Here is a 15,437-nt window from a genome sequence, read left to right as displayed (position 1 = left end):
TGAACCCTGTACAGTTGTAGCCTGTAAACCTGAAGAATCTGCCAATGTATATTAGTCTGGCGATGCCAGGCTAGTAGAGTTGTACACATAAACCAAATAAAGTATTTAGACATATGGTCCTTACACACCAATGGCAATTTTATTTATTTATTTTTCCGTTTGATTAATTTGCCCGATTTTGTTGTTGTTGTTGTTTGTGCCACAAGTACATTCACCCAAAATGTGAATATTATGAGGCGATAAAGCGACGTGATTTCTATTTAGATTTTGACCTTCCGATTTCTGACCTTCCGTGCCACGAATAAAGGCATCAACCTGTATGAATGTGGCATCAACTATACAAATGGTTTTGATGACAATGAATGAAATGACATCATAATCCTTCCTACAGTATTTCTACATTTGTATGCTCAGCCCATGTTTCCCATTCACCAACAAAAAGCGCTTCACTGCTCTGCGGGGTGTTATCATTTTAAATGATGATGAATAATTCATCAAGCAGATATTTTAAGTGTCATTCCCTTTTTGGTGAAATAATGGCAGCAATTGTTTTGAGGGAAAACTCAATGGAAATCAATGCATTCCATACAAGGGAAACAGAAAAGATGCATAAGCCTGAAGCATAAATTTAGCCAACTCTTGACATTTCTATTAGATGAGGTTAACACAGACATGGGTGTGGTACTGTATTTTACATGGCTAGCTCTCAGCAGCTTTGACTGTGGTTCTACTGAAGAGTCATATAATCATTTAATCAAGTAAAATGCAGTGATGCACACGTGCACGTTGCACGTCCCATGTCAATGTTTAGCTGTAAGTGTGACCAACTTGAGTGATGGACACCCATACAAACTAATGAGGCATGAATAACAGATTAGATCACAGCTAATGTTTTCATTAGGATAAAGTGAAGGGCCATGTGTTGCTGACAGTATTAAGGAACAGAGCATCTGCCTTACCAAATTACACATCTCAGACGCACAACCGTGTAGTGTAAGCTTAATTTATACTTGCCAGAAATAGTAGATCTACAAGCTCACAACGGGTTGCATGAATAAGGCTTCAAAAAGCCACAGAGCCTGAGATTGGACTGCCTTGTTTCAAGCAGTGTAGTCAGGACACCAGGCAGTGTATTGTTGTTTGACTTTAGCATAATACAGTATGTGCAATAAGAGTGCTAGTTTAGCCTCTCCCACCCCACTCTCAGTCACACTATATAACACTATATACTATAACTATAACATGTGTCTTTATGGTTTACCAGAAATAAATCACTTCTTTTCAGTATTCTGTAGGGGGGAAATGACCACGAAACAAGCTTCCTGGGAAAACGATTGTGAAGAAAATTGGAATTCAATTGGCCAGAGTAATGCAGCCAATACTTGGGAACAAATGCAATTGCAGTAACTTGTGACATGTGTGCAAGTCATTTGATTTATCTGCCTTTTAGTCCAAACAAATCAAATTGAATGTGTGATAATGACATGCATTGACAACATTATAATAGACAGTGAAAACAAAGCTCTTTATGTGTTGTAGAACCATCATTGTCAGTGTCTTCATCATTAGCGTCACAATCACATCACCACCGTGATTAGCCATATAACTTATTTTACTCATTGATACTATACACAGTAAAGTCCTCTGTGTTAATTTATCCATTTATAGCTCAGAGAGTGTGCAAATGTAACCAAATGGTTTGTACACCTTCAGAGTTAAAATAATTTTACAGCGTACCCCTACAATGTACACTTAAACCCTATATTCTTCATTGTCTTTGCCTCCACAACAAATCACTTCACTGAAAATAGCCTACAGTACAAGCTCACAACGCATCGCATCAAGCAACACAATGCACTGTGAGCTTGTAGATCTGCTTGTTTCATAGAATTTTCGCCTCCAGGGTTCATGTGGTTACATACACTTCTGGGCAGAAAGACGCTTTCTTGGCTATTTTTCTCTCCTATTGGTGATCGTGTGGACACCATCTGTCAATGGCTACGGATGAATGGGGCTGGGAGGAGGCTAAATATGCGTCTGACATGTGCCTAAAATAAATTCAATATGCCTTGGCTAATTTCCGGCCTCCAGTTTTTTTGGAACCGTGCATGGATATCCTGCATGTACTGTACCATCGAGGTCACGGCCACTCACTACAGCAAATGGCAGAAATGACACTGATCAGAAAGAAGCTTTTGTTTCCCTTCATGCAATCGAACAGCAGCGTTATTATGGGAAACAAGCGTATTGCACACAATTGATGCCATCATGCCACACACAGTACACCTTAGCAAAAGAAAGCTATGAGCAACGATCATCCTTCTTGATGTAACTGATTCAAATATCTCTGGGATTCAACAAACCATACTGCGGAAACATGTGGAAATGCTGATCTGATTCAGCATTCAAGGAATCATTAAAGGAAAAGAAGAAGCTTTTAAGAACATGCTTTGGAGGCAGAAGAGGAGTGATGTGAAATTCATACAGGCTAACCACCTGATCTCCATTCAGGGAAACCTGAGGCTGAGGGGCTGCAGCAGCAGGCAGGTGTTAGTGGTGGGAATAGTAAGGGGGTGGGGTTTGGGGGTGGGGGGCTTGACGGAGACTTTGAAAAGCGTAGAAAGATGGCGTTCAACTGTAGCACATGACGGCCAGGCGCAAGGGGATTGGCTTTGCGTTAGAGGCTGGTAGAGGTTCTGCATATAGGCTCTGACGCTCTGCTGTACTCACCCAGCATCTGGCTGAAGAGCAGCTGTTCCAGGTCTCCCAGCACTGTGACCACCAGCTCTGGGTCCACCTTCAGGAAACCCTCCCCCTGGCTCTTGGACCCCGACTCCCCTCCGGCTCCGGCGGCCTGCTTCTTAGCGCCGGCCTTGGCCTTGCTGGAGAGGATCTCGTCGTCCGACTTCCCGTCCTCGGGTGCCTTGCTCAGCGGCTTCACCTCGGCGTAGGGCCCCCGGGGGATGCGGCTCTGCTTGTTCAGGGCAGAGGGGGCGGCCAGCGGGCTGAAGGGCTTGGGTTTGCCCTGGAACAGAGAATGCTCCGACTTGGAGAGGTTGCGAGAGAGCAGGGCGCCTCCTCCCCCTGCACCGCCTCCTCCTCCTGCCATCTTGGGCTTGCCCGCCTTAGGCTGCCCCACTCCGGGCTTGGCCATGTCGTCGCACCACTTGGGTTCGTAGAGGTGCATCTTCTTCTCGGCATCGGTGAGGACGGCCAGGTTGGTCATAGACCTCTGCTTGCGGAGGTTGGCGGGCATCGGCAGTCGGCCCTCGGAGCTACCTGCCCGGTAGACCTTCAGCTCTCCAGCTCTCTGTGCGCTCTGGGGCGCCGGGGGCTTGGCCCTCTTGGGCGCCATGCCGACCCCTTTTCCGTCGGCTTGGCCGTACGCCTTTGTGCTATCGGTCCGCTCCATCTTCAGATCTCCCTCTCTGCCTTTCACGCTACTCCCATGAAGCATGCCTCCTGCATGACACCATTTAGAAAAAGCATCAACAGGAGGGTGGGGGGAGAGGCTTCCTCACACAAACCCCCCCTTTTGTTCCTTGTCAATAGAATGAAAAATAAAATAGAAAAATAGAAAATGCAACAATGGCAATCCTGCAGACAGATTCCTTCTTTCTCGATCCCCCTGCTCCCTCCTGACAGGCTGCTGCAGCTGCAGCTGTTGCGGTGCTGCCCCGGCGCTCCCTTTCTCTCCTTCCCTTCCCCTGTCCTGTCGTTTCTCCCTTCCTCCGTTTTTTCCACACTCCTCCCTTAAAGCAGCACACCCTCTCCTCCTCCTCCTCCTCCTCGCCGCTGAACCGCGCAGCAGCAGAAATGACAGCCGCGGCACACGCAACAACGGTCCCTCCTTCTCCTCCCTCTCTCCCTCCCTCCCTGCTAGCTTTCTGCTGCTTCTCCCTCTATCTCCTTCCTCCCTCCTGCGCTCCATCCCTCCTCCCACCAACCCGCCCTCCCTCCCTCCTTCTCCTTGCATTTAAAGATGCTTCGCAGTGTCTCTGCAGACCGTGTGAATTGCAAGGGTGCGAATCCTCGCGATGTCAAACAATAAATGTGCACCGCTTACACCCGGGAAGGGTTCACCTTTTTCACACATCACGCTTCCACACGGCCACCCCTGATTCCTTTGTTCTCCATCTCCCCACACCCCTCAACCCCTCCCTCTCTCCTTCCCCCATGCATGCTCATTACATTCAATATGATGCATGATTTGATGTTAGTGGGACTGAAATGTTGTGAGCAGTAATGCACATTTGTATTATTGTGATTATGCTCCATGCACATGACTGTATGGGGGGCTCTGCCTTCTGATCACGTCATTACCCACTTAAGCCTGACTTATGCTTTGGCTATTTGGAAAACAGACGATCTATATGCTCACAACGGGTCGCAATGCAACACGTTGTGAGCTTGTAGATCTGCTATTTTCAAACAAAATGTGAAATTGGGATTCAACAGTGTTGATAATCTATTTTACCCCATTGCACTGATGTGAAAAGGGAGAGGATTGTATGGTTTTATTACACCAACATCAACCTGGAAAATAATTTACGCCATTAAATAGCTGTCGCCAAAAGAGTCCTCAAAAAACCTCAGCACTAAAAGTGTGTCAGCCAAATGGGTGACTTCAGTAGGGCAGACAAGAGACGATGTTCCAGTGTTAAACGCGACACACCCAAAACCATGCTTCGGAATAATTATATCTACAGCTCATAGAGGCTGAAGAGGCACACTGGCACACAGACAATATCACACTGAATTATACAATGTTATTGCTTTCTGACAATGAAAAGTATGTCCTTTTTTAGACCTGAGAGCATAATCTTTTGTGATAGTCTACACACACACAGTACAGTACACACACACACACACGCGCGCGCGGGCGCGCGCGGGCGCACGCACCCATGCACGCATGCACGCACACACACATACACAGACACATCTGTCAGGAGTATTCTATGATGCTGTGGAGCCGGGCTCCTTGGAAACCACTCTCTCTATCTCATCACCTGCATGACATCTGTTACACCAGCTCGCACAAACAGACTGTAGAGGGTTCCCTTCTGTTAATCAATAATAATTGTATCTAATATTCAGAATTGAATGAATATATTTGCTAATTTTACATTGTCTTTGTCTATTTCTTTCTTTGTGTTTTCAGCAAATACTGCATGCGTATAGCTAGGGGTGTGCCGATATATCGTCCCGCGATATATCGCGATACGTTTTCGTGACGATATGTATCGTTTTGAGAAAAAAAAAATATCGTTTTAAAAAAAAAAAAATTACAATAATAATAATCAGGCATGCAAACAGCCCCGAGGTGAAAAGGGTGACAACATGTTTTTTTTTCGGGTCAGGTATCACACTATTGCCCTATTTTGATTCAAAACGGCTATTGTAGCTGAAAAGCTACAAGTTCGCATATCTGAATAATGCAAAAACAGAATTATTTGTTTGCATTTGCTTTTTTTCTCCCCCATATATTTTTCATAATAAAAAAAGTGCGTATCGTATCGTATCGAAATCGTATCGAAGTTGTGAGCCAAATATCGTATCGTATCGTTTGGTGAAATTAGTGTATCGGCACACCCCTACGTATAGCCTGCGAGCTAGTTCAGGCAGATACACTCGAGAGGTTTATACGCATGTGCAGCACCATGTGGGCGATGTACTGTATGTGACGTTTCAAGCAGCTGACCAAATTGCCGGTCTCACCTGATTCATTGCACGTCCTCTTGCTGTCAGTGCTGCCACTGATGTTGTATGTGCTTTGTTTGCTCCCACCACCACCAGTATGCTTTCCCTAGGGTTCTGTTTCCCCCCGGGGGATTTGTTATAGATGTATATCTCCCTGCTCTTAAATGGTCATCTGCTAATTTGCTGAGCAGGGAGTAATGTATAGCAGAGCCTGAACGCCAAGATCAAATATAATATTCACACTTGTATTTACATTTTTATGGATAAAAATGTTCTCAAACTATTATTGGTCTCAATCTATTCGTGAGTTATCTGACTGAACTAATAGACTTTAAAGGGATAGTTCACCCCCAAAATGACTTTTTCTCTATTGATTAGTCACCCCATGGATTCATGGATATTTTTTTGTTTTTGTCGCATTCCTTAATTAATAATAATTTGACGACCAGCATCGGTTCCGGTTGGAGACACAAAGAGTCTCCTTTGTGTCTCCTACCGGAACCGCTGCTGGTCGTCAAATCCCTTTAAATTGCCCTTATCCAGGACACAACGTGAGTTAAGCACGTGTGTTAATCTATCCATTTGTAACTTTGAAAGTGTATACAAATGCCCATATATACTGTATGTGGTTACATTTGTACACAACACTGCTAATTTGACAGCGTAGATGGTCCATACTTACTGTTGTCGATGAATAGCAACTCTAACAGTCTCATATGGGTCTCAAGGCACCTGGGTTGGCTCGGGGAGCATTGAAGGTGTTTGATGTCGTATGAAAAGCCAGAAACAAAGCCACAGCTTATCCTCCCTTATCACAAGGTCTCATGCTCCCCTGCTGACACCATTGATGGTGACCTGACTCCCATAATCGTCTGACTAAAGGACTTTCTGTGGTAGTGTTAAAGAAAGAAATCCTTCAACCCATATTCATAGCTCTTAACCTTGTTTTCTGTACTAGCACTGGCAGTATTGGCAACAATTCAAGTTTGTCAAATTGTTGCTGTGGGTTTTTGTATGTTGCTGTGGGGTAAGCGAGTCACCTAAAAGCCTATAAAAATATACTGAAACCAGAGGAACAAACAAGGGGAAGAAATGCAACATGATTGTATGCGAACATCTCTGTAATCATGCTAACGGGCTGAGTCAGATATAGAGGGGAAAGGAATATCTCCAGGAGTACTTATTTTTCAGCCTCAGAAATCTGGTTCATATCAGAAGTGCCTGGCTTCATCAGTCATTTGTGCCCATGAGGCAGATCCATGTCCTTACTGCACTGAATGCTAAATCGTATCCAAGCCCTGTGCTAGTGAATGAGGTGCGGGCCACCCTTCCTCAGGAGAGAAGAAGGGTGGAGGACTATCCATATTCACATCTGGGTCTGATTCTCACTCTCTGACTGGCCATGCAGATCCAACTGACTATGTTTATTCTGCGTGTACACTGTATGTGTGCCTATGACTTTGTGTGTGCGTGTGCGTGTGTGTGTGTGTGTGTGTGTGTGTGTGTGTGTGTGGGTGTGTGTGTGTGTGTCTGACATGCGTGCGTAGAGAGGAAGGGTGATGACGGGACAGCCAGTTACACAGCTGTGTCTTGTAAATTTCCCTGGACAATGTGTGTAATCATTATGGGGCTGCTCAACTGCAATGCTGGAACTGTGATTATGATGATGATGCAATGAATAAAAGAGCACCACAAACACTTCCAAAATGTTCTCTCCCCTTAAAACTGAGAATAAAAAAGCTATTAAAAAAGTGTGTGTGTGCGTGTGTGTGTATGTGTGTGTGTGTGTGTGTGGTCATGTGTGCGCGCGCGCGCACACACATGACCACATAGTTGGTCACAGCATAAGGACACGTGCATGCGTTCATAGCTGGTGTCAAAGATGTGTGGTGTAGTCATTAATACTAGTGTATCAAACTTCTAAAAAGTCTTCAGATCTAAATGAAATCATGGTGCTGGATGGAACGCGAATAGCCTGGGGATGCAGGATATTATAATAGACATAATAATGTGTTTTGTCTTTTTTGTTTTTGTCTATTCCCATTGAATTATATGTTCCGGAGAACTGTGGGAAATGAAAGGCAAGTGCATCTTGTTCCTGTTTAGATGTCAGCCAAGGTGATTAAGTACTTGTCTTCTGCAAATGCTGGAACGGAGCTTTATATTAAACTCTGACTCACGGTATACTTATAACTGCCAACCATTTTCCAAGATTCAAGATTTTATTTGTCACTTAGTCATCATACTGTACATGCAGTGAAAGTATACTGGTATGAAACTTGTGAGACTCAACCGTTAATGGTCCGCAATTACTATAATACCTTTTTCCAAAGCTCTTTACAATGTGTGTTACATTCACCCATTCACATTCACACAGGAGGAGGCAACCATGGTACCACCATGATTGGGAGCAGTTGGGGGCTCAGCGTCTTGCTCAAGGACAATTAGATAGATTATATACTGTACACTAACAATTATGTTTGGTTCATCATATGAAATCTAAAAATAAAGTGGTCAAAATGGTTACACTTTACAGTATGTACAATAACATTGATGCCGGTATGGTTGTTTAAAGTCTTTGACTGAAATATTAGTCTTTCCAAAGTTAGATATTTAATTCCGAGATTATTACTGACCTTTTGTTTCTGCAGATGTTCTCATTATTTCATCGCTAAATGGCAGATATTTCACCATACGAGTCAGTTGTAGTTGAAGCCAGATGCAGTGACACATCTCAAACGTTTTATGGCCACAAAAGAAAGTATTTTTTCTCCTCATCTCTCATGTATGTCCTTTGAGGCCGAAGTGAAAACTGATCCTCAAATGAAACCACTCAATCTCTCGGTCCTGCATCTGTCCACCCTGATCTGATGACCACTCAGTCGCCACGCACGGCTCTCCCTTGGGAGTATGGTGGGTGGCTCAAGCCCCTCGCAGTCGTTTAGATAATTAAGAACCCACTTAGAGGTTATCTATCGCAGCCCTGTGCAGTTTTACGAGATTGTTTCTCTTTTTCTGGATGTTGGTGGTCATAACACACATGCATCAAAATAACGTATATAATACAGTACATTATTACTGCACGTACATAATAATATACATACGTATGTATAGTATGTATGTATGTATGTATGTATGTATGTATGTATGTACAGAACAATATGGCACATTAATAACACCTATTAATTTAGCCATTTGGATAATCTAACCCTATTTGTTATAGAGCTAGTATATGTTGAGATGATGGTATTGTTTGCAGATTTTGATCAAGAATCAAATGGTTTTATTTGTCAAACCCTTGCATTGTGTTAGAAACCTGCATCCACTTGTGGTGTTAGCGGGTCAAATTTGACCCGTGATTTAACTCGCGCCAAAATACTCAAAGAATAATTATTGTCTCCGCCAGGCCGAAAGGCATGGCGAGAGAGTATGTTTTGCCGCCTGTCTGTCCGTCCGTGTGTGTTTTTGTCCGTCCGTGTGTCCGTCATTCTGTCTGTGTACAGCTAATCTCCGGCACCGTTGGCTTGCTCGCTGTGAAACTGTGCACACACACTCCCTGGATGCCACAGCAGAACCTCTGCCCCAAATATTTCACATGGGCATTTTATAACGCCACCAGGAGGCCGATTTGTGCAGCACATATTTTTTGACAGTACTCCTACAGATTTTGTCCAAAAATCCCGCAAATAGGTACACAGTATCTCTATAGTCATTAAACAAAACGGGTCTTTCAGATTTTTCATATTCCATCCTGATTGGCTAAAAATGGCTTCCAAAGTTTGCAGGAGTGCTCCGTTTTGAACAAAATGCCTCAAATCTTGAACACAGCATGCAATTTCCTTGAAATTTTGCACGCATATTTCCACTATGCCGAGGAAGAAATGCCACTTGAAAATTTTCAAATCAGCCTCATGGTGGCGCTATAACAGGCCGATCCGTGTTTTTACCTATGACTGCACCGATCTGTGTAAAACATAGAAGTCACTCCCTAGAGGTCAAGGAAAAACCTTTGCCCTGCATTTTTCACATCTGATTTTTATAGCGCCACCAGGAGGCCGACTTATGTAAAACACATTTTCTTATATTACTCCTTCCGATTTTATCCAAATTTCACGCAAATCGGTACACATGATCTCTATAGTCATGTGATCAAGACGGATGTGTTTGATTTTTCATATTACATCCTGATTGGCTAAGAATGACATCTACAGTTTGCAGTAGTGGCTTGTTTTGAACAAAATGCAGCAAATCATCCGATTGCGGTCAAACTTTGCACGCACATTCACACTATGTTGAGGAACAAATGTCACCCTTTTAACATTGGCCTGTTATAGCACCATCAGCAGGTCTAATTTAGCAAAACAATTTTTTTTGAACAAAATGCCTCAAATCATGAATGCAGTGTCCGATTGCCGTGCAAGGCCTAAGATGAAAATGGCACCCTTTTCACATTGGCCTATTATAGCGCCACCAGGAGGCCACAATAACCTACCTGACCTGGCGGAGACCTGCGCTCCGAGGAGCACTTTTTCTAGTTTTCATAATTTTTTTTCTCCCACCTCATAGCTGACTTGTAATGCATTCATATCCATGTAAACACTTTTTTAAATATTATGTTGGGTTAGGGTTAGGGTTTCATCTTATATGTCGTTTTCAATTCATTACATTTCAATGATGTTATCTAGCTATAATAGAATAATTAAGAAGAATAATTAGAACAAAAAAAAACATTTTTTTAAAGTGATAGTTCGATTTGATAACCGTCTCCTACCGGCTAATGTATCCGGTAGGAGACACAAAGGAGACTCTTTGTGTCTCCTACCGGAAATACACACGGTCATCAAATGATTGGCTTAGGAATGCGACAAAAACAAAAAAATATCCATGAATTCAAGACTCCATGGTGTGACTAATCGATAGAAAATAAGTCATTTTGAGGGTGAACTACTCCTTTAACTTTAAAAAATGTTATTATTAAAAATAGTGACACTAGTGGTGTTAGCGGGTCAAAATTTACCCGTATACCATAGAAGGTAAAAAGTCATTTATTTTTCATAAACCAAAACTTTATTTTACTCCTGATAGCAAATGCTAATTGAGGACAAGTCTCTCTCACTCTCAAACATGTAAACATTGAATATCGACAATTTGGGGGGAATTGAGCCACACTTCTCTACCGGGTAAAATTTTTTTTTAAGACCATCAGAATTAACTAAAATGGTGGTAATTACTTTTCTGAGGATATCATGAAGCCTTGTTCCAATAAAGAAATGTAAAGGGTACTTTTTACCTATTTAAACTTGAAAACGGGTAAAAAAAAAAAAGATCAGTAGAGAAATGTCATTCTCACACAGTATGATGACACCCCCCAGTGAATACAAATAACTAACAAAAAAATCTGAATATCAAGTCATGTCCCTCAGGAAGGAATATCTTATAATATATGTATATTACTTGTCTATTCTTCAGGACTTTCTTATAATGTATCATTAGATAAATATATCCTTTCCTTTCCATTTGTTTAAATGATGATGACCCAGTAAATACTGTACAAATAATCGACTCAAACTTTCAGAAAGTCAACGTATGTCCCATGGGAATATCTTATCATGTACATTACTTGTCTTTTCATAATGTCTTTCTTGTATCATTAGAACTCCAGAGGGTCTAGGGAGCATACCTGCCCCGAGTAAATAAAGGTAAAAAATACATTTCAGTTCCAGTTGTTTGCAGCTCATGAAATTGGTATGAGTTTACTTGCATTTGTAACAGTACAGAAAGAAAAGTGTTAGAGCTGTGGGATGTGGAAAAACTAGATTTTCTTGATTACTCTTCACGCACATTAAATAATGATAGATACGGTAATTGAATCAATCAACTTTTTAAATAGAGGTTACAGCAAGCAGATCTATATTGATTCTGATTCTAATAACTTTGTTTATGAATGAAAAAAGCTATATGCTATTTAGAGGTCAAAGCATCCATAGTATTGCGTTGAATGAGCCAATTTAACCACATGAACCCCAGCATCCCTATTCTGGGTGCATGCCATAATAGGCACGCATAAGGATTGGGCGAAATACAGACCCCTGGGTATTTCGGTAAACAAAATATAGGATTTAAGTGGTTACCGTAATTAATGTCTATTGGGTTAATTGGCTGAAATACAGAGGTTGTATTGAATGTACTGCCCCATTTAAAAATAGCCTAATTAAATATTGACCTGCCCGACTACTAGGGTGCCATGGTTTTACTGTATATACCTAATGCATTTGACACAACTTCTATAATGTAAACATTGCAAATAGAACAAAGGCATCGTTCCGATGTGGTAAGTCCATCCATCAGCAAGATGCTTGAGATTGAAATTTCAAACAAGTTCTGCGTGTGTGTATGCAAACCACAGTATACAAAAAAAAACATCAGAAAATGTTGATATATAAATCATTTGGTGTTTTAAGAAACAGTTGGCAGAAATGTCATCACAAACGCACACTGAAGATGCAAATATATGTGTACTCACTGTAGTGTGTATACAGTATACTCTGCCATAGGTGTTTAATACGGGAGATCTGGTGACTGAGAAGGCCTTAGCAAATGATTAAAGAATATATTTTTATCTCCACTAGGCGGAGATTTTGCATTCACCCTTGTGTGTTGCCTGCAGCTAATCTCACAAACTACTAGGCCAAATTAAACAGCATCTACTCCACTACATCTCAGAGGCAAATATTGTACTTTTAGTTTTACTCCACTACAATTATTTGAAAACTTTAGTCACTAGTTACTTTGTAGATTTTGATTATTATTACAAAACATACGTTAACCACTTCAACCCTATATACATTTCCTCCATTTGAAAATAGCCGATCTACAAGCTCACAATGCGTCGCAATGCGACGCATTGTGAGCTTGTAGATCTGCAATTTTCAAAAGATTTTAATACATTTATACAAAACTTATGAAATGGGACATTCTGCATAATGAGTACTTTCTACTTTTGATACTTTAAGTACATTTTCATACCAATACTTTTGTACATTTTGAATTCCAGACTTTTATTTATATTGCAAGTATTATTTCTATATTGCAATATTGATATTTTTACTCAAGTAAAACATTTGAGTACTTGTTCCACCACTGACCACAAGACATGCATGCTACAGTACACACATGCTCCTGCCAGTGCCCTTGACCAAGGTGCTGGCATTATAACTGGAGTTGATCCCTGAGCATTGTACGGCGGCTGCTCACTGCCCCTAAATAGATAGGATGGGCCAAATGCAGAGGACACATTTCCCCAAGGGGGATAATAAAGAGTGTGAAATTGCTGTTTGTCTGTTTTTTGTTTGTTTGTTATGTCACCAAACTACAACTAGTGAGTCCCCATTTCCAATGTTCCCGACATATGGTGTCACTTCCTGTTGGGAAACTCATGTAGACCGTATTGCCTGACAGCCATTATTGTTTTACAATTTGAGAGAGTGAGTGAGTGTGAGTGTGAGTGTGAGTGTGAGTGTGAGTGTGAGTGTGAGAGAGAGTGTGAGAGAGAGAGAGAAAGAAGAGAGAGTCCTCCTGTAAGACCACTCCTACCAGGATAGATGTCTTATCATAGTGTTGTGATGGGCAGTACAGCCCTGTGGCACCTGTGTCTGTGAATGTGTGTAACATGGGAATTAACGAATTGAGATACTGAGGCTACTGATTGGATGTGTATGTTAATGTCACACTGTCATTGGCTGTCCTGTGGGCTGTGCTAGTTTTGATAAGAGACGTCAGTGTGATTAGGGTTTCTCAGTGTTCAACAGCATGGACGGATCGTCTCCCGTTCTGTGCTAGAACTAGAGGACCCAAGTGACGGAATAACTACCTGTAACGTTGTTTGTAATCTCTCAAGAACAGCTTCTGCACTGCGTTGGAATCTGTCGGGGAGGTTCGTCATAACGAGTGCGCATTCAGATCAGGAAGTAGGCCGCGCTTTACCCAATCACATGTAGTGGGCGGGATTCCCATGTCCGTCGATCTTTCCCCCTCGAAACAAACCGAAACTAATTTAACAATAGCGTCCGCGGAGCAGACAAAACCACGGAAATATATTCACATTTTAACTTACTCTTTCATCATAGAAACAAGTGGGCTTATAACCAAAACGATCCATGTTCTCTGGGAGAAGTGGTGTTAGTGTTCCGTGTAGAAATATTGTTAGTGGGAATGAAAACATAGTCGCACCAACCGGAAGTGATGCGCTGAAGGCGCATCACAAACACCGGTTTCCTTGTGCTCTGGTGTTACGTTATCGTCCGCCCAGAGCCAACAGACATAGAACAAACAGCAGAGGGCGCTGTTTTTCATTTTCAGTTGGCGATGGGTTCCCAGATTGCGTTGTTTGTAACCACCAAATAGTGTTACGTCAAGTGCTATCATCCTCCTGACCTGACCAGCGATACTGTAAAGTAAACTGTATTCACCTGTGTTCCCAGTAAAGTCTACTAACCTGGATAAACTTTGTTGTGCCCGTCCTTACCCACTCCTCATCACTCAGCAGCACGACAATAGGATAAAGGTGTTCACTCAGAATAATGAGGGCAGAATTATTTAAAATAAGTCTTCAAATGTGCGCTTTCAACCACAATTTGCATCTTCCCAATCCCATAGACTGAAATGCAGATGTCACTGTTCCTATTGAAAATAACGACTACTCTTTCACAGACACTTACTGTAGATATTTTTCTCTTGCCATCTTGATCCAAAATCAATTTAAACGGGCTCTGCTCAGCATTTGTATACATGCCACAGAGCATGATACTGTAAGATGTTCACTGCTTGAATGTATCATGCAGTAGTACACACCTGTATGGAAGCATCTGCATTTGTTATATTTATCCACTCATTTTTTCAGCTTTTTCTATAAATTTGTCAACGGTATTGTACACGTCTAGAATATATAACAAACCATGCTGTGTTGACAGTGCTGTGAGGCTTGGGAGTAGTGTTGCCTGCCAAAAGGACGTGACCTCCCACATGTGCATAAAGAAATATTACTGCAGCAGTGGAATACACCTTTGAAAAATTGCTGGTGAAAGTGCTGATGTGTTGAACAGGTGTTGTGTAATGACGCTTTTGTTGTGAGTTGGCAGCAGCATCCGTGTGAACTGCTGCCCCTCTAAATGGAGTCCAGAGGGAGTCCAACGTTAAAGCTCCGGTGACACAAAGGATGTGAAATAACAAGTGGAAAACTCTAAACCAAACTTTGTTTAGAGTTTTCATTCAAAAATCTGATCTGATCCAACATTTGGAAAAGAAAAATCCTCTAATTTTACAAGTTATTCACAGTACAGAATAAAAATTCCTTAGAACTTTTCACTTAAACCATATAATTTGTTGTCCAGTGTCCCAATGGGATCTATACTTGATCCCCTCCTTTTTCCCTACCAAATCCCAGCCAAAAATAGCCGATGTATAAGCTGACAACACGTCACAACGCATTGTGAGCTTGTACATATTTTCAACGAATGTTCGCCTATTTTCGCAGAATGTAGGGACTCTAGTGGTTAACGAATGCTTAGTTTACAAAGTGCATAATTTAGACATATTATGCATAATTTAGACATTAAATAGTAAACCCAAAGTAATTGGATTTTGTATGCATAAAGATTCATTTTTGAACATTGTTTAATTATTGAGTTTCTGTGTTCACTTGCATGCTTCCAACATTACACAGTAGGTGTTGCTCTCAC

At 41.8% G+C, this 15,437-nt stretch overlaps 1 protein-coding gene across 6 annotated transcripts in view; it reads right to left on the bottom strand.

The window, feature by feature from the left end:
* The window catches only part of nav1b (neuron navigator 1b), a 94,502-nt gene that overhangs the window by 56,232 nt on the left and 22,833 nt on the right, over positions 1-15,437 (bottom strand). For all 6 annotated transcript variants that reach the window (XM_080424677.1, XM_080424676.1, XM_080424680.1 and 3 more), the window contains exon 4: positions 2,731-3,462. In XM_080424677.1, the coding sequence (XP_080280803.1) occupies positions 2,731-3,462 (732 nt within the window). The remainder of the gene's footprint in view (positions 1-2,730; positions 3,463-15,437) is intronic.

Source organism: Gymnoscopelus braueri (genome assembly GCF_963280865.1).
Source record: "Gymnoscopelus braueri genome assembly, chromosome: 3".
In the NCBI taxonomy this organism is placed as follows: domain Eukaryota; kingdom Metazoa; phylum Chordata; class Actinopteri; order Myctophiformes; family Myctophidae; genus Gymnoscopelus; species Gymnoscopelus braueri.
This window is presented reverse-complemented; position numbering and strand designations above follow the sequence as displayed.